At 35.3% G+C, this 20038-nt stretch overlaps 1 protein-coding gene across 4 annotated transcripts in view; it reads left to right on the top strand.

Annotated features, from left to right (window-relative positions):
- The window catches only part of NEDD1 (NEDD1 gamma-tubulin ring complex targeting factor), a 44225-nt gene that overhangs the window by 6631 nt on the left and 17556 nt on the right, over positions 1 to 20038 (top strand). For all 4 annotated transcript variants that reach the window (XR_012078502.1, XM_006197928.4, XM_072973198.1 and 1 more), the window contains exons 4-5: positions 2156 to 2272; positions 5328 to 5468. Coding sequence is in view for 3 of the 4 variants with exons in the window: in XM_006197928.4 (XP_006197990.2) it covers positions 2156 to 2272; positions 5328 to 5468 (258 nt within the window). In the remaining variant the exon portion in view is untranslated. The remainder of the gene's footprint in view (positions 1 to 2155; positions 2273 to 5327; positions 5469 to 20038) is intronic.

Below are 20038 nucleotides of genomic sequence, written 5' to 3'. Positions count from 1 at the left end.
TGTGTCTTGGGGTACATGATTCCTGTAATAAGGACACAATTTCCATTAATTATTTAAGTTCATTAGCTATGTTAATAATACATTAAAATAAAGAAGATCTTCTGTCATTAAGGTAAGCCAGCTATACATATAGGTTTTGTTCTGAGCCTTTAAGAATAATTTGAGTTGTTTTTGATAGTTAGAATCCTAATATATCAGTGTTTGATGGATATCATTCTTGTCTATTTAAAGTTTTTTGTGATACCTCTTAGCAAACTGCCCTGATTTGCAGAGATAACCATATTCTAAATCTTACTAGTCTGTTTAGACCAAAGTTAATTCCTACAATAATGCTTGTAAGAGAATTACAGCAATGACACTGAAACATCGATGTAATGTGCTCCTGATATTTTTATACGTGTTAATAGCTTTAACCCTTGGTCAAAATTTCAGAGCAGTAGGAAAACTTGGGAGAGGAAGAGGAGGGCCATCTACACCCTTTTAGGAATCTGGTGCTCTCTTGAGCAGAGGGTGTTTTTGAGATGCATGGACTCTTGAGAACAGTAGATCTATTCTTCATCATTCATTTCTCAGATATAGAAATGTAGGCTCAGAAAGGTGAGATGACTTGTCTAAACCTATGTAGCTTGCCTTTTAACTTTTAACTAAGTCACAAAATGTCTCCTTTGGAATTCATTTCTCTTTTTTTCCCCCATGTGGTATTCAGTTGAAGGTGAGAGTAACTACTGTAACTACGTAGTGTATCTGAAGGTTAAACAGGAGAAAACATGCAACACTGTGCTCTGGGTAGCATTGTTACTAATGGTTCTGCCGGATAGAGGACACTCAGCGCACTCAGAGATGCTCATTGTGAGAAAAATTTGATACCCTCTGTATTTTTAGACATTTGTTCTAAAAATATTTATTGGGCCTGGATATGGTCTTTGCTGTAAGGAAACAATAAACTAGTAAACAGAATACCCAGTGATAGCAATAAATTGTTATGCAGAGAGCTAAAATAAGACAGTGAGATAGCAAGTTACATTAGGTGGCCGAGGGAGGTCTCGTGAAGATGTGGGCCTTAAGTTGGTATCCTTTGGCCAGGAGAAGCCATTCAAGCCAGGGTTCAGGGAATTTAAGTTTCCAGATAAGAACAGCTGTGTAGAAGCCTTGAGGCAAATGTAGTGTTATGTTTAAGGAATGGTAAAAAGTCAACGTGGCTGGAGAATTAGTAGCTGAGGAGAAAAATGGTGAGAGGCCAGGTGAATGGGGCTTTGAAAGCCAAGTTAATAAGTTTGGAATTTATTCTAGGTGTGATTGGAAGCCACTGAAGATTTTTAAATGGGAGACACATGATCTGATTTACGTTTCTTAAGGGTCACCCTACTTCACGGAGCATAGGATGTAGGGAAGCAGGAGAGGAAGCAGGACACCAGTCGGGAGGCAGCTGTCGTGATTAGACGAGGTTCAAATTAGGGTGCTAGCAGCAGTCAGAGATAAAGGGGGTCCCTGTGGGATATATTTTAGGGTTGGAGTTTAGAGAACTTACTGATAGACTGGGCAGAGGGAAAATGAGGAATCTGGGCTTTTATCTTGAGGAACTGGATGAATGGTGCCTTTACGGTGATGGGGAAGAGTGTAGAGTCAGGTTCTGATGACCTGATATTTGAGAGTTGGGCCCCTTAGAGGGAGCTTTGCGGTGAGACTTTGGACCAGTATCTCGTCCTTTTTATAAGATCTTCCCCCTCTGTAAAGTGAGGGGTTTAAATTAGGTGTCCTTTGAAGTCCCCTCCAGCTTTAGAATATTCTGAGGTGTGGGTTAATTTTAATTTAAGATATTCTGTGGGAGTACAAGAGCAAGTTTTATTAAAGGGAGATATCAAAGGCAAGTAAACCCTGATGGGAGCCCAAGACTTGCTGGCATTTCCCAAGCTTCCTCCGTCACCTCCTTTCTGTGGAAGAGATGATGAATCTGGTTGCTTCCTTGAAGACTTTTTGAATGCTTTACAAACTGTTGAATCCATGTGATGAGAGGTGAATCTTTAGTACAAGAATTAGCATGTCTATAGCATTTAACTCAACAAATATTTTTCTTGTGTTTACTAAGTGCTGAATGAGACTTGAAAGTTAGCGCTGGGCTCTATTAAATTAATATGACTTTTTTTTTCTTTAATAGCAAAAGCAGACATGTGTCAGTTTAAATTCGACTTCCATGTATTTGGTAAGCGGAGGCCTGAATAACACTGTTAATATTTGGGATTTAAAATCAAAAAGAGTTCATCGATCTCTTAAGGTAAGTAACTTTTTTTTTTTAATCTCTACAAAAATGGATATCCCACAGTGTGTTTATTAGGAGTAGTTACCAAACTTTTAATTTTGAGCTTTTATGATAAAAATAAGCTGCTCTGGAATTGAAGTGAGATTTCTTAGGGAAAATCAATATGCTGTTTAGTCAAAAATTTGATTTTGGGGGTTTATTATTTCCTCCGTGTATGTCATTATATTGCTGTATTGCTGGTGTTTAAAACTTTTTCCTTAGTTTTTTACTTAGTTCTACTGTTGTTTGAACCATTTCCTTTATTTAAAAAAATAGGTTTATTGTCATCAGAGATCTTTGTAAGGCACTTCGGTAAAATGAGAGTGGTTTTGGGATGAAGGTATTCAATCTAGTAATCAGAGTTGGGGGTTTGGCTTCTTAGTTCTCTGCTACCGTTGTGTTATTTTTGTGTGTGTGCATTTTCATCTTGACAAGGAAATGTTTCTAAAATAATTTACTATTTACAATTAGTGTTTCTTTAAATAGTTTGCTTTTTGCAGTTTCAGAAAATGAAAATAATTATGAAGGCCTCTGGTTGTGATTGTTGATTTTCTGGACAACTGTTTTTCATTATTGTGTTCTTTTAATACTTAGAAGTTCATCTTTAAAATTATTTTTAATCTTTATATTTCTTTTTTAAAAGTTTAAATATGCAAAATTTTAAATCATTTTTATGTATATACACACATATATCTATATAGACAGAGGAAGAACTTTAACCCATCATCCATGTATTCATCATCTGACTTCTGTGATGAACAACTCATGACCAGCATTTTATCTGTTTTATCTGTGTGGTCATCTACTCTCTCATCCTCAGATGCTTAAGAGTATTTTGAAGATAATACCATTATCATTTTGGTTATATATCATAATGTCATTAATTTTTACTAGAAAAATTGTATCTAGAAGAATGTTTTCTCTTAGCTAAGTTGAAATATAATCCTGTAATTGCTGTTTAAAATATTACCTTTGAAAGTTCATTGCTTTAAGTATTAGCTAAACTCTGAAGAGTCTTCAGAAAAATTAAAAAGTTGCCAACAATGAGAATACTTAACTTTCATTCAGTTCTTTGATATACCATCTACTGTGCTTAACATGTTTATTCTATTTATTTCAACAACTCTGCAAAGAAGATAGTATTATTCCTAAGAGAATTCCTGGAGAAACTCAGGCTCAGAGATGTTAAAGAACTTGTTCAATGTCAAGCAACTAGTAGTGGCAAAGATGAGCTGCACACTCAGATTATTCACTGTTTAATCTTTTAAATTATGAAATAATTGAATTACAGCTATTTAGGGGAATACAACACCTATTATGAATAGAGACTATCTTAAAGAACTGAGAAGAGATTAGAAGTCTATGGCCAGGTTTATCAAACATTATTAACAAATTTTAGGAGCATCACTTATGCCCAACCTTCTTTACTGCATGGCAAAATTCTAATCATTTTTCCATCCTCAGCTTTCCCAGTTACTCCAGATAGTTTTTTCTTTCCATTGTTTGAAAGTCTTAGAGTGCTTCATTTCTTCATTCATTCAGTTAACAAATATCTGACTGACTTAACTGTGATAGTGAGAAATCTTATCTTTTACCTTTGGATCCTCCCTTTGCAATCCTCTCCCTGATAACACAATTTCTGGCACCTGTTTACTAAATGACTTATTTTCCACAGCTGAAATAAGGAAGACACCTGCTTCTTCACAAAGTCATAGAAATTGTATTGTGCTCCATGTTCCCAATTTCCCAAATGGGAATGATGCATTAAATGTCCACTCTTTCTTTTTTCTTCTTATCAGACATTTTTTTCCTCAGGTTAGCATTTGTTTCTTTGATTTAAAAAAAAGCAATAAAATGTAAAGATATCTCCAAACATGCTTAAAGGACCATTTGAAAAAGCTGTAATATAAATGGAATATTATAGCTACTATTCTTGGTATTATATTAATCTAATTATTACATACAGAGGTTAGTTTGTTTATGTTATTAACATATGACATTGAACTGGTTAAAACTATACTGGTCGCTTTTCTATGCTCCCGCTAGGTATCTCTAATTTGATGTTGGAAAACATAGTCCTTGTGAACTCCATTTGTTTCAAACCAGGTTTATTTCCTTAGAGTAGGTTCCCCTATGGATTTGGGAGACAGTCTAGAAAAGTGGGAGGAAAATAAGCTTTGGAGGGTGACCTGGATTGAATCCTGGCTCTACAACTGGCAGTTATGTGAACTTGCACAGGTTTCTTAACCTTTCTGTGCCTTATTTAGTTAACTCATCTATAAAATGGGGAAAATGATCTTGCCTTCTAGGATTATTCTAAAGATTAGTGTGAAACTCCCAGCGTTAGTCGGTACTCAGCAGATGGAAGCAGCAGCTATCAACTCTTAAACATCCCTTGATCATTCCTGACTTTGGAGATTTTGTTTTTTTGCTCTCTCCCATTTTGCAGGGTCAGGTTATGTTCTCCTTTCCCTAACTTACCTCTTATCCTTTCTTTAAGGTTGAACTCAAGCTTTATGTCTTCCTTAATAAAGCTTCCTCTGTCAACCCAGTTCACAGTGATGCCTCTTCCTCTTTCCTCTGACACTTTGCTTCTACCACTCATTTAGCATATATTCTACCATTTGCATGTTCACTTAAGTGTCTTTCAGTTGAACAGTAATACCCTTAAGGGCAGGGATTCTCATAATAGCCAACTTGCAAGAAATGTTACTTGTCAGTAGAAGTGAATTCTTTAATGTAGACCTAATGCCATTTAGAAAATTACCTTTCTTTTCTGTCTCTTGTTTCAGAGTACCTGATCATTATTATGATTATGAAAAATTAACCTTTGTTCCCTGAGAAGACATGGTGTTGATCAGATAGTTTCCTACTTGTTTGAGTAATTTTTTTAAAGATTATTTGAGGAAAATGTTAAAGCAAATATTAGATTTACAAATACGTATGTACAAAATATGAAGTTTACAAAAACATGAAAAGTACTGTCTGAAGGTTATGTGGCACTGTATTTACTTTCATTTCTTTCATTCAGGATCATAAAGATGAAGTAACTTGTGTAACATATAATTGGAATGATTGCTACATTGCTTCTGGATCTCTCAGTGGTGAAATTATTTTGCACAGTGTAACCACTAATTTTTCTAGTACTCCTTTTGGCCATGGTGGTAACCAGGTAACAGTATGGTTTTATTTAAAATAAAGTTGAGAAGATAGATTTTTAATTATTTTATGTAAGACAGTGAATTTACGTTTTTAAAATTAAGTGGTTTAAATTTACATTGAGCTTGCTTTAAAGTCTTACAGCTGACTAATGTTTATTTAATGGTAGTGTTTAAAATGTTCAGATAACAAGCTAATCCATACTAAGATGATGATGCTTACGTGAGTTCAGTTATGCTATTTAATAGTCACATGCTCTTGGAATTTAACTAGTTAAGACAAAATACAAATAGTTATTAGTAGAGTAAGGCCAAAACATGGATATTACTCCTTCTATGACATTACAATTATAGAAATGTTGCATATCTCAAACTATATCAGCTACAAGACAGATACTTCATAAATATTGTTTGGTGGAGTTTGGTGGACATGAGATAACTGAGTGTGTTTAGGCACAGGGTAAATTGAGTTTCGTTTTTTGTTTGTTTCAAGTTAAAGTATCAAAGCTTATTCATATATTTCAGGTTAATATAGGAGTATTTAGGGAAAATTTTTATGAAGGAAAATTTGTCAAGTATTGAATTTTCTTCTTTGTAAAATCTATATAGTCTATAAAATTCTAGAAAGAATAAATTCAGTTTCTCAAGAAATCTGATTCTTCGCTAACCTTCCATACAATTCTCCAGAGAAATTTCCAATGAGATGCAGCTTCTTTTAATCTTACTTGGTATCTCTTTGGCCTTAAGTATTATTAGATAAAATAGGGAACTCTTTACTTTTGAAAAGCAGTTTTTAAAATCATCATTTGAAATGTATATATTTAATGTTTAAGGAAAATTCAATGGATATTAAAAATGTACAGAAATAGTCTTTTCTCAGATTTCATATGTATTGGGATAATAAAAGATATGTGTATAAATGATGTGCCAAGTGATTGACATGAAACAATCCTACAGTGATTCAGAGATGTGAGAGAAAACTATCTGATAGGGAAAATTGAAGGAGGGAAGATTCCAGCTTAATTGATTTGTTTTGTTGTTTACTGTATAAACTGGCCTGTTTGCCAGTTATTTTATTTGAACTTGTATTAGGGTTAGTTCTTCACATGCCCACATTATAGTTGGAACCATGTCTTGTTTCTTTGTCCTCAACCATTGTTCAACTTTGTATCTAACATGGAAAAGATCCTCCATAAATAGGTGAATGGATGAATACATTTTGATATAACAGATTTTAATAGGCTAATATGGAGCTTTGGGAAAGGGCTATTTTATATGGAGGAATCATATGAACAGAAACAAGAAGAAAGGAAGGTGTATGGGTTTTATATAGGGCTGATGTGAGAAAAGGATTGGAACAGTAAGCAGGAACATAGTGTTGAATGCCAGGCCAAAGATTTGGCTTTTATTTTGGAAAGCATTATTAGGTAACTAGTCAGAGTTTTCTGATTAGTTGAGTGTCAGAATCATAGAATCCTTGAACTGAAAAAAAGTCTTTTAGAGGTAATCTCACTTTCTTCATTTTATAGGTGAGGATAAGGGATTTGCCACAGATAATGTATTAATATTGTCATAAAAGTAGGGAGTAATATTTTGTTTCTGTGATTCTTTTTTTGGGTAATTTGTATTTTGATAATATAGACATAAAGCCTAAGCCCATAGATGCTGGAACTCTTGGAAAACAAATCTTACCTAGTGTTCAAGTATCTTACTTTTTAAAGAAACAGAGTAATTTCCTCCCTGCATCCCTCCCTCCCTCCCCTTTCCTTCCCTTCCTTCTCTTCCTTCTGTTCCTTTCTCCCTCCGTCCCTCCATCCCTCCTGCTCTTCCTTCTTCTCCTCCTACTCTTTTTCTGGTATATTAGAAGAATGACAAATTAAATTTATAAATTATGGGCTGACTTTTCAGCAACATGAAAATTAGATCAGATACTACCATGTATATGCTTAGACTTCAGTTTTTATTGTATCTTGCTAGAGTTTTCTTATTAAAACCAAACATGAAGGAATAGTCCTGAAAACATTGGGTTTGGTTATTTTGGGCCTCACTGTGTGTAAATTATTTAAATTAAAATAATTGTGATATAACTTATGTATAATAAAGAACATATATCTTAAATGTACAGCTGGATGAATTTTTATATTTACGTACACCTGTGTAACTACCAAGATATAGAACATTCCTGGCATAACCCCTTCCAGTCCCTGCCTCCTATTTCTTAAAAGAACAGTATGTGTCTGGTTTATTTTAGTCTTTATTATATTTGCTTTGTGGCATAGACTATTAGTTCATACTGTTTTATGTATAGTGTTGTATTATGTGAATGTGCCACAAATTATCCATTCTACTGTTGATGGACATAGGTGTTGTTTCTATTATTTTGCTATTATGAGAAAGCTACTATGAATATTCTTGTACTAGTCTTTGTGGATATATGTTTTTATTTCTCCTGAGTAAATACTCCAGAGGGGAATTGCTGAGTCTTAGGGTAGGCATCAGGTTTTACTTCATTAGAAATTGCCAATAGTCTTTAAAGTGCTTGTGGCATATTACACTTCTTTTTTTCTTTTTTTTAAATTCTTTTACATTATGGTTTATTACAGGATATTAAATATAGTTCCCTGTACTGTACAGTAGGATCTTGTTGTTTATCTCTTTTAAATATCATAGTTATTATCTGTAAATCCTAAACTCCCAATTTATCCTTCCCCTTTCCCCTTTGGTAGCCATAGTTTGCTTTCTGTGTCTGTTGAGTCTGCCTTTGTTTTGTAAATAAGTTCATTTGCATCATATTTTAGATTCCACATATAAGTGATAACATATGGTATTTGTCTTTCTCTTTTTGACTTACTTCACTTAGTATGATAACCTCTAGGTCCATCCATGTTGCTGCAAATGGCATTATTTCATTCTTTTTTATGGCTGAGTAGTATTCCATTGTATGTATATACCACAACTTCTTTATCCAGTCATCTGTCAATGGACATTTAGGTTATTTCCATGTCTTGGCTATTGTAAATTGTGCTGCTATGAACATTGGGGTCTGTGTGTCTTTTCAAATTAGAGTTTTCTCCAGATATATGCCCAGGAGAGGGATTGCTGGATCATATGGTAAGTCTGTTTTTAGTTTTTGAGGAATCTCCATACTGTTTTCCATAATGGCTGCACCAAACTGCATTCCCACTCACAGCTTAGGAGGGTTCCCTTTTCTCCACACCCTCTACAGCATTTATCGTTTGTGGGCTTTTTAATGATGGCCATTCTGATTGGTGTGAGGAGTTTGCATTTCTCTGATAATTAGCAATATTGAGCAGTTTTTCATGTGCTTATTGGCCATTTGTATGTCTTCATTGGAGAATTGCTTGTTTAGGTCTTTTGCCCATTTTTTGATTGGGTTGTTTGGTTTTTTGTTATTAAATTGTATGAGCTGTTTATATATTCTGGAAATTAAGCCCTTGTCAGTCACATCATTTGCAAATATCTTCTCCCATTCCATAGGTTGTCTTTTTGTTTTGCTTATGGTTTCCTTTGCTGTGCCAAAGCTTTAAAGTTTAATTAGATCCCACTTGTTTATTTTTGGGCATGCTTTATATTATTCCATAGGTCTGTTATATTGCTTTCTTTTTTTTTTTTTTTTCCATTTGTCTGTCTGCTGTTCAGGTTGAGTGATTTCTATTATTCTGTCTTCCAGATCACTTATTCATTCTTCTGCATTATCCAGCTTGCTATTCATTGCCTTTAGCTTAGCTTTGTCTCAGCAAATGAGTTTTCTAATTTTAATTAGCTTGTCTTTATAGTTTCTAGTTCCATTTTACAGTAATCTGCAGTTCTATTAATAGCCTTTCTTAATTCCTTCAGTATTTCATTACCTCCTTTTTGAACTCAAGATCTGGTAGACTGGAGATCTCTGTTTTATTGTTCTTTCAATCTCTTGGTCTTTTATTTGGGAGTGATTCTTCTGCCTCTTTATTTTACTTATATTTCTCTGACTCTATGAATTCAGTAGGAAGAGTTATCTGCTTTGGTCTCGAAGGGCTGTTTTTATGTGTGAGTGTTCCTGTGTAGCCTCTGTGAGTAATATTTTGGGTGCAAGGGCTGGTCTTAGTATGGCTGCCTGCCACGTCCTTCCTCAGTGTGTGCTGGCTGTTTTCCCCTTGATAGGGGATGTGGTTGTTTTTGTGGTGACCAGATCCTGCACTGGATGCTGAGTGAGCCTTCCTCTTTGCTGTGTGATTGTCGCAGCCCTGTTGGGGGCAGGGTCTGCTCCCCAGTTGTTGGAGTAGATACCCCTACATTTGTTTCTGAGCTGTGGTGTGAGGTAGGCAGGACTGGAGTGCTTCTACTGGGAGAGGAGCCACTGAGTATTCTTCCACAGGAGCTATATAGGAAGTGTGCTCTATGATGTCCTGTCACCCATTGTGTGAGCTCACAAAGTACACTGTTTTTGGCATTGCTCTCGGCCCTGCCTCTGCCTGCCCCACCTTCAGAGAAGCACCAGTAATCTGCTTGGATGTCCCCTGGGCTCTGAGTTTACAAAGTCTCCTGGGACGCATAAATCAGTGGATCACACAGCTGCTGGGACACTCAGGTTTCAGCCCTGCTTCTGAAGTCGCTCAGCCCTTGGGGATCAGCTTGGATTTCAGTCCCAACTTTGCATGTGGCAGCCTGAACTTGTAGGGGTGGTGCCATGTCCACTGTGAGCATGGGGAGAATGAGGCTGCTGTGGCGAGGCCCAGCCCCTACCTTCATGTATGAACAGTGGGGCTTCAGTGGGAGACCAGGCTCCCTCCTGCACACACTAGCCCCCTCAGGCTGTCTCCACACATCCAGCTGCAGTCCGCTCCCCACGTCTGTCGTGTGAAGCCGAAGTTTCAGCATCCAGCACACCAGCAGGCTCACGTCCTGGGCTGGGGAATGCAGCAAGGTGGCCTGGACCCTCTGTCCCGGTCTTTCTCCTGCTTTCCGTGGACTGGCTGCTGCACTCTCCTATCAGCCTCTGAAGCTCGCTGTCCTGGCTGATCTTCCTGCTGTGAAGGGGATTCCCAGGGTGAGGCAACATTTTCTCTTTCACAGCTCCCTCCCAGGGGTACAGATCCTGTCCCGATTCCTTTTATTTATTTATTTAGTCCTACCCAGTTACTTGGTGATCTCTCTTGCAGTTTGGGTTTTATGAGATTTTCTGCCAGTGTTCAGCAGGTATTCTGTGAGAATTTTTCCACATGTATTTCTGATGTATTTGAGGGAGGATATGCACCCCATGTCCTGTTCCGCCATCTTGATCCTCCCCACCTATTTTACACTTCTGTCAGCAGTGTATGTGAGATCCAAGTTGCTCCATGTTTTTGCTGACACCAAATATTGTCTATCTTACTAATTTTCGCCACTTTGATGGTTGTGTAGTTGTATCATTGTGGTTTTAATTTGCATTTCTCTATGTTGAATGGGTTGAGCACATTTTTATATACCATCTTTTGTGATGTGATTGTTTAGGTCCCTTCCTCCTTTCTGTATTGAGTTATTTGTGTTTCTCTGATTGATTTATAGTTTATTTTATATTCCAGATGGAGTTATTTGTTGGATGTAGATGTTACTTTTATTTTCTTTTAGCCTATGGCTTACTTTTGCACTCTAAATGTCTTTTTTTTTAAGTAAACAGAGGTTCTTAAATTTAATGAAATCTTGTCTAGTATATCTTTTTTTTATGGATGCTGCTTTTTGTATCTTCTTGAAGAATCTTGCTTTCCCCAAGATCTTTAAGATAGTATCTCTTGTTTTCTTTTAGATAAAGTTTTATTGTTTTACCTTTCTCATTTATGTCTGTTTTGATCCATTTCAAATGAATGTTTGTGTATGGTGTGTGATGAGGTTCAGCTTTCCTGCCAGCATTATATATGGCAAAGATTATCCTGTTACTACTGAGGTGAATGTAGGTGGTGAGGGTTTGGAGAGCATTCCAGGCAGAGGTTATCACCTCTGCAGAATCCTTACTACCATTTATTGTGTTTCAAGTTCTGTGACCATTGCTTTATATTACATTCTCTCATTTAATCTTTGCTTTTTGCTGCGTCCAGCGCAGCTCAGGACCCTGTCTGAGGACGAGTGACGCAAGACTTAAGAAACAAAGTAAAGAGCAAAGATGGGACCAGGGGACTCAAGATCTCATGAATCCAGAGTCCCGAAAGCCTGGTCGAGGTCATATTTATTAGGAGCATACAGCTCAGAAAAAAAATGCCATCAAAGAGGTGAGGCTTTAGATATTCCATGTGATAAGCACTAAGTTCTGCTTGCTGATTAACTGATTAATTTCAGGCCTATCCCTTCCAGGAACAATCACCCTACTCTCGGTATGCAGAATTTCTAAATCTCTCCTGTTACTGCCTCCAGGACATCTCAAAATAGCAGATATTTCCCCTGGGCTTAACCGCATGCTTTCAAATGCCAGAATAAAGTTCTGTTAATGGATGATCTGGCTTTCCAGGACTGTCCATTGTTTTACCCTAAGGAAATATCTGCCCTCCTTCGTGCCCTTATGGTCAGTCTCAGGATTGCTCACCACAAATTTTCTTTAGCATAATACGTGCTATAGGTCATCTACTGTGTCAAACATTAAAACAAAGTAAGCATGTGCATCTTAAGCAAGCAAGCGTGAATGTAATATATTAAGCTCATGGAAATTTAGGTGCGGCTTGTTTTCCAGCAGCTTGTTTCCCAGCAGCTACTCACTTGTGAGATATAGGCTGTTCTCACTTTGTAGATGAGAAGAGTGAGATTCCAGGACTTTCAGATAACAGGATTCTTAATTGACTGATTTGAAGATCAACTCTTGAAGGGTGGTAGCAGTGTTTTCTTTTGAATTTCTTCCTTGCTAAGGAGCAACTGAATATATAAGGATTGGAGGATTCAGAGTTTCTGAAAACTTTGCAATATTCCCTTGTCACTTTGTGCAGGAGTCCAAAATTTACTCTTATCTCTTCTTCACATTAAAGAAATATCTTTTAAAATTCTGCATGACAGTTGCTGTATTACTGATTTTCAAAGAATTTTCATTGATTACTTTGCATGGCAAAATTGATTTCATACTCTAGTTTAGGAAAACAGCAGTTCTTAAAGCTTATCTCTTGTGTAAGTTCAGATAAACCAGAACCTGAGATTTTCCTGTTCCTGCTGCCTCCTGGTAAGGGTAGTTCGCATCTCTTTAGGATTTTTTGATACAGCTTTATGTTGTAAGTCCCACGTTTATTTGGAGAGCTAGCTGTGTGAACCTGGCAAGTTACTTAATTCTCAAGTCTCATTTTCCTTATTTGTCAAGTGAGAATGAGAATATACTTTAAACAGAGTTTTGTTTTGTTTTGGGTTTTTTAGGGCTAAATGAGATGCTAGCATAGTTCCTAACATTTGGTAAAAGGTCAGGGAACTTTAGTGTGAGCTTCTAATGAATAACTATATTAATTCATTAAAATAGCTTTTGTGATTTAATTTCCCCAAACTGGCTTGAACATCTTTAGGTTTAATGTGTTCCCGTTAAACCCCCACTAATTAAGCAGTTGTAATTTGACCTCAGTAATCATATTTTCTGTTTTAGAGCAACTTAGAATAAAGAGAGCATTAAAGAAGGTGAAGAAATTGAACTGGAGTGTGTAATTTTTTTCCCTTTCCCTGGAACAGATGTTTGTATTCTTTGTATACTATATTATTTCACTTTTCTCTATACCATAAAACAGTGCATAGGCTAGGAAATACCAGTTAAATAATTTAAGGAATCTGTCAGCCCTGGCAGTCTGCAGAAGCAGTATGGCCCCTGTGTATGTTAAGTATGCAGTCTTAGTCTTCTTAGTGAAGAAAGTCACAGTTCATGATTCTGCATACTTATGTTTCCATTTTATAGGCAGCATAAATGAAATCTTTGGAGTGTTTTTTTTTCAATTAAGATTTCTCAAAATTTATTTAATATTTCAAGTATATTAAATATTTATTTCTTAAATTTGAAGTGTTCATAACTGTCTTAAAATGGACATAATTCAATTGCAATACATTTATCCAGCTCAATTTCTGTATTGATCAGTTTTACTATAGATGGGGTCTGGGTTATTGAGAAAAGTAGTAGGTAGGACACATCTAATGATTAAATTAAAATTTTCCATTTTTGTTTCCATAAACAATCAAAAATTTGAAATCTTTAAAAATTATCAAATTGATTTCTGAGCAAAGTGTACCAGGGAGTCTCATTGAATCTGCATTATACTGAATTTCATATTGGAAATGAGATTGCCAGAATATATTTAGAGTCTTACTTTGAAGTGTCTGAGCTGAATTGAAGTTATTAGTTTTTGTTGATCACAGTGTCTGTCTGCAAGGGGAAAAGAGCCTTAATGCTTCTGCAGAACTGCCAGAGCTGACAGACTCCTTAGATTATAATTGCATGTCCCTATTTGGCAAATTCAGCAGCTTAGGCCCACAAATACGTTAACTGTGTTGCCCTTCTCAGACTGCAACCTTTTTCAGAGTAGTTAAAAAGTGGATCTATTTTATTGATTCCTTAAATTTAAAACTGATCTTTAAATGTATTGTCTGTGAGATTTTAAATATAACGTTTTTCAGTATATGTTAAATAAGTTTATTTCCTTTAGTGAAATTTTTGACATTTTAGGTATAGATTTTATAAGCCTTTTGAGTATAGACATCTGGTAAATATAAATAGTTAATTGCATTTAAAAAATAACAATAATTTATCAAGAGTGAGTTTAACTCTCATTTGATTAACTTGGTTGACTGGTTACATTTATATCTGAATTTCGGCACTTAAAAAGTTTAACTACAAAGCTTTATATCCAGAATAATTATTTCCTTTATGTTATACGGGAGCATTGGTATACAATTGTATGATAATATGTCCTTGATTCTCTGGATATATTTCCGTAGTATTTGTGTGTACTTCTCTAGGCAATATACAGTGTACATGCGCAGGTTTATAATTGACATGTTAGCATAAAATAAACTTCTATATCTTTATGTATTACTTCTTAAAGTCTAAGTTTTTTCCTTCTGTTTTTCTTTTCTGTATTTTCGTTACAGGATGTTTTTTGAAGAATGTTCTCTTGCAGTTTCTCTATATAGCTTTGTCTTCCTTCCATATGGTTACAATCATTCTGTTGGTCCAATCTTGTTTTCCGCCTTTTTCTTATTAGTGTTCTATCCCAGGTATTCTCATATTACTAGTCCTCATAACCATAATTTTAATGCCTGCATAATATTTTATTGTTCAGATGCCACAGTTTATCTAAACATTTCTTGTATTTTAGATATTTTCAAATTTTTATGAGCACAATGAGTCCCATATGTTAACATTGTTCCCATAAGTATATGTATGTCTTTTGATTCTGACTTTTTCTTTGAGATTACAAATTCTCTGAGTAGCAGGCTCACATTTTCTTTCCTTGAGGAGTTAAAGTGTGTTACTCTGTCGTTTTTGGTCTCAATGACTGATGATAATAGTTTTTTATTTCCCTTATAAGTCACTTATTTTTTTTCCCTAGATGTCCACAGGATTTTTTTTTAAGTCCAGTAATTTTACTAGACTATGTCTTGGTGTTGGTCATTCTGTATTTGCTATTCATAGGTACATGGTGTGCTTATTTAATATGTAGTTTCAAATCTTTTCTTCTTTCAGGAAAATTTCCTTGAATTAATAGTTTTTGGTATTTAATATTTTCCTTATCTTTGTTTTTTTCTTTGTTGAATCTTAAGCCATTTACTACCTTCTCTCAAATTACTTTTAACTTTGTCCTTATTTTGGATTTTTTGAACTTCTTTCCTTTTTACCTATCTTTAAGTTTACTTGTTATTTATTCTGTATTCCTTTTAAATTAGTTTATTTTCAAGGGGATTAAATTTTCTAATTCTTTTCCAAGTTCAGACATCTCATTTCTGAGTTTCCTAATTCTGATTTATGTTTTTTTTTAATATCATGTATTATTTTATTGTCTTCTTGTTCATCTGTTAAGAATGTCTTTCTTCTCTTTATTCTCATAGTAACTTTGTATGGGATTTATCTGTGAAGTTAGTTCCCCTGTACTTCTAGACAGAGAAGGGGTTTAGGGTATCTTTTCTAATTTTACAGAGGTTTCTTTATTTCAAGTAGTCTTTCAAAACAATGGTGACTTGTTTTCTGAGGTTACCTGGCTTGGTTCTACTCCCATACGTGTTTGTGAACTTTTATTTTCCTTCAGCTCTGTTGACTCTACCCTTTTCAGTAGTGTCCACTCAGTGTGGTGCCTGGATCTGGGATTGAGGTACCTTGGCCGGTCAGTTTTGGGAGTTTGTTGGAGCTGAACTGCTCTAGCCCTTTGGACCTTTCTGCAGACCTCTGTACAGACCCTCTCGTATGATATTCCTGGCTTAGCTAATGTCAAATTGGCCACCATGCTTTCCTGTGAATGCTCTTCGGCTATTTGGGGCTTTTCCTGTTCCCAGATCTGTGTCAGACTCCCTGTAATTTCCTTCTGCCTTCTACTGTATGAAGGACTGTGGCTTTTAATCGCTTGACCTACTAGTGTCTATTTCAGCTCTCATGAGGATACCTGGTTGTCTAGTTTTGTTGTAAATGTTTTTCATGGGATTTTAGCTTTGCTATCTGGTTTGCTATCTTTCTGTAAGACACACACACATACACACACGTTCACTCACACACTTATACTCGCTGGGATTCCTAAGACCAGGTTTGCTGATTCACTAGGAGGACTTACGGTACTCAACATACAGTTATACACATGGCTATGATTTATTAACAGTGAAAGGATACAAAGCAAAATCAACAAAGGGAAAAGGTGCCAAGGAAGCCAAGCATGAGCTTCCAAGAGTCCTCTCTCCGTGGAGAGGATATACTTAATTTCCCCAGCATCAAACTGTGACAATATGTATGAAACATTGTCTACCAGGGGGAAGATTGTTAGAGGGAAGATTGTTAGAGACTCATTATCTAGGGATTTTATTGGCAGCTGGTTACCTATGTACCCTCTGCCTCACATGTACCAGAATTCCAAATGTTCAGAAGGAAAGGAGGTGTTCAGCCATGGCTCAACATAAACTGTATCTTTTGCACAGTTTAGGCACAGTGGGACGCTTTTATCAGTTAGTGGGTCGCTGTCTTCAGTTACGGTGGCAGGAACCCTCCCCAAATCCAACATCCAAGATATCAGCCAAAGGCCAACCTTGAAAGGAGGACTTTCCAAGGACAGGCAGTCTCAGGCCTGCTTGTTAAGCCTTTTCTGTGCACAAACACATACACAAAAATGGGGGAGGTTTGGAGAAATTAAAAAACTCTGCCACCACCAGGACCTCTGTCATCTCAGAGTGCTCCAGTTACAAGGACTTTAAGCAAGACAGAATTATGTTCAGGTTTCCAGTTTTGAAGAGATTATTGCTACAGTAGTGTGAAGAATGGATAGCAAGCCATTGAGAATGAAGATGGGGAGTAGAAGCTTAGGTGACACTTGATTGGTGCTTGAAGTAAGACACTGGGAATCAAGAAGAGGAGGGGATGGAGTTGAAGGAGTACTATGTAAAATTATGGGTGTATATATGTACATATATATCATATATACTAGAGACCATAAAACTATACAAACATGAATGTACATTCTTATCTCTGTGAAGGGGAGGCTTTTCTAAGTGTGGAAACAGTCATAAGTCATGGGAACAGTTTGATAAATTTAAGCACATAAAAAATTTAAATCTGACAAAAAGCAAGACTTGAGAAAACAAACAAAATTGAAAGGAAAATTGATAAAATAGATCTATGAGAGCATTAATGTCCTTATTATGTTAAGCTCAATTGAAAATTAGTCTTTTTAAAATCTTAATAGCCCCAATAGAAAATAAGTAAAGGAGATTAATAGACAATTCACAAAAGAAAGAAGACAAATCCTCACTTAGCATTTTCTACTAAGAACCTTTAAAGCATGAACAACAATGAAATACAAATTCTTTCATAAATTAGCAATTTTTAAAAATAATAGTAGTCAGAGTATTTGGAAATTGGAAATAATTGAGATGTCTAAAATTAGATTATTTAGACAAGTTGATATCTTCATACCTTTGTATATTATCCAGCTATCAAAATCATGTATATATTAATGACAGCTAACTTTATAATAATAAAGTATGATCCTAAGTTTTCTGTTGATTCTTTAGACAACATACACACAGAAAAATACTTAAAGGATATCCTCCAAAATATTAATTAGTTTTTCTCTTGGTGTTGAGATTATGGATGGTTTTTATTTTCCTTTTTGTGATTTTTTTAAATAATTTCTGAATATTTATAGCAGGAGTCAGCAAATTATAACTATGGTCTGTCTGTTATTTTTCTTAGAAATAGCTTGGATATGGAACAAGATAGAGGCTTAGAGTGCTGCTGATACTAAAATGAGTTAATACTTATCTTAAATATAATTTAGTAGATTAATACTTCATTTATTCAGGATCGTTGGATACCCTTTTTATATTCTAGAGATGATGACTTAGTTGAGTAGAAAGTTTAAAAATGAAGGTCTGTTATCAAAGAGATGGGGGAAGTTTTTTAAAGAAATCAGTGTGGCTACTTAAGAGTGTTTCAAGAAATTTTAAGTAAAAGATGCTCAGTGTGTGGTATATAAATGATAACTGTTAGAGGTCATGAACCTGTGAGAATAGTACCAACACCTACTATTCTGGCTCTTTGTAGAAATGTTGTTTAATCCTCAAAATAACCATAACAGGCAAATAAGGGTGTTTTCTATTTTTTTGATGTGAACACTGAGGCTTGGAGTTTAAGTAATTTCCCCAAGTCATACAGAATTTGGCAGTACTTGAACCCATGTTTATCTAAGAGGAAGATCTATGGTTATCTTTAGTCTTCCATATAGGTCCACAAATTTGAGGCAATAAATGGAATTTAGGTTTTGACTTAATCAAGAAATGCATTTTTTTCCCTTTTTAAAATTGAAGTATAATTGATTTATAGTGTGTTAGTTTCTGGTGTACTGCATAGTGATTCAGTTATACATATATACTTTTTCATATTCTTTTTTATTATAGGTTATTACAAGCTATTGAGTATAGTTCCCTGTGCTATAAGGACCTTGATGTTTATCTTAATCAAGAAATGCACTTTTAATTATTATTACAGTCATCCCCCCTTATCTGCAGAGGATGCATTCCAAGACCCCAGTGGATGCCTGAAACTGTAGATAGTACTGAACGCTATATATACTCTTCTTTCCTATACATACATACCTATGATAAAATTTATCAATTAGGCACAGTAAGAGATCAACAATAACTAATAATAAAATAGAACAATTATAACAATATATGTAATAAAAGTCATTTGAATATGATATCTCTCTCTCATAATATCTTACTGTATAAACTTAATGCCTTTTCTGTCTTCACTAAGCACTTATCACCCACTGCAGCTGTAACTTGCAGTTTGAAGTGTGTAGCAAAACTAGCACTAATTTCTTTTTCCTTTCACACAATATCATGGATAGAAGAGTCATTCTTACCGTAGATCTTAGCAACCTCAGCATACAATTTTTTTCTTTCCTTTTTATTAAGAGCTTTCACCTTTTCACTTAATGGAAGCACTTTACACAGCTTCTTTTTTGGCATATCCTAATTGCCAGTATCACTACTGGTGCACTTTGGAGCTATTATTAAGTAAAATAAGGGTTATTTGAACACAAGCACTGCAATACCTGCAGTGATGCAAAACACAAGACAGTCGATCTGGTAACTGAGGTGCCTTCTAAGGGACTAATGGGTGGGATACCCTGAACAAACGGGTGATTCATGTCCTGGATGAGATGGAGCAAGATTTCATTACATTACTTAGAATAATGCACAGTTTAATGTTTTTCCATTATTTATTGCTGGAATTTTCCATTTAATACTTTTGGGCTGTGGTTGACCATGGGTAACTGAAACTGTAGAAAGTGAAACCATGCAAACGATGGGGACTGCTGTGTATAAAGTGGAAAGCTCCTTGTTTCTTTCTCTATTTAAATAGATTTCAGATGACCATATTTCAAGGATGTATTAGCAAATTCCTACTATGGTAAAGAGGTTGAATTTTATGAACTTTGAGAATCTACAAGGTCTATGATTTTATGGTGATAGTGCTTCATCTTTTTTTAAAGTTCTGCTTGTGCATTTAATCTAAATTTAGATTATATGAAGGACTATAGCTATATGAACTCTTAAAGTGCTGCAGAAATCTTTTAAAAATTAATGTTGTGCTTATGTTTTGATAGGTTGATATATGACTCTGTAAACATTATAATTCACCAAGGATCCCTATATCTTTTGTACAGTCAAAGTATATATAGTTTATTTTTTCCTGAGTGTAGGCCAGAGGAAAGATTTGTCTATTTAAATGGATATACTTTTCCTCAACAAAAATAGAAAATACAAACCTACATTTTTATACTTTAGTCATATGAAAACAAGGAGCCAAATTTAATGGATGACATAGTAATTATCTTACCTTAGGTATGAGGTAAATACTCTCGTTTCCTTAGAATTTGTTTTTTCTTATTCCTAATTT

This window comes from Vicugna pacos, chromosome 12, assembly GCF_048564905.1.
Source record: "Vicugna pacos chromosome 12, VicPac4, whole genome shotgun sequence".
In the NCBI taxonomy this organism is placed as follows: Eukaryota; Metazoa; Chordata; class Mammalia; order Artiodactyla; family Camelidae; genus Vicugna; species Vicugna pacos.
Note: the sequence above shows the minus strand (reverse complement) of the source record. Positions and strands in the feature narration are given on the sequence as shown.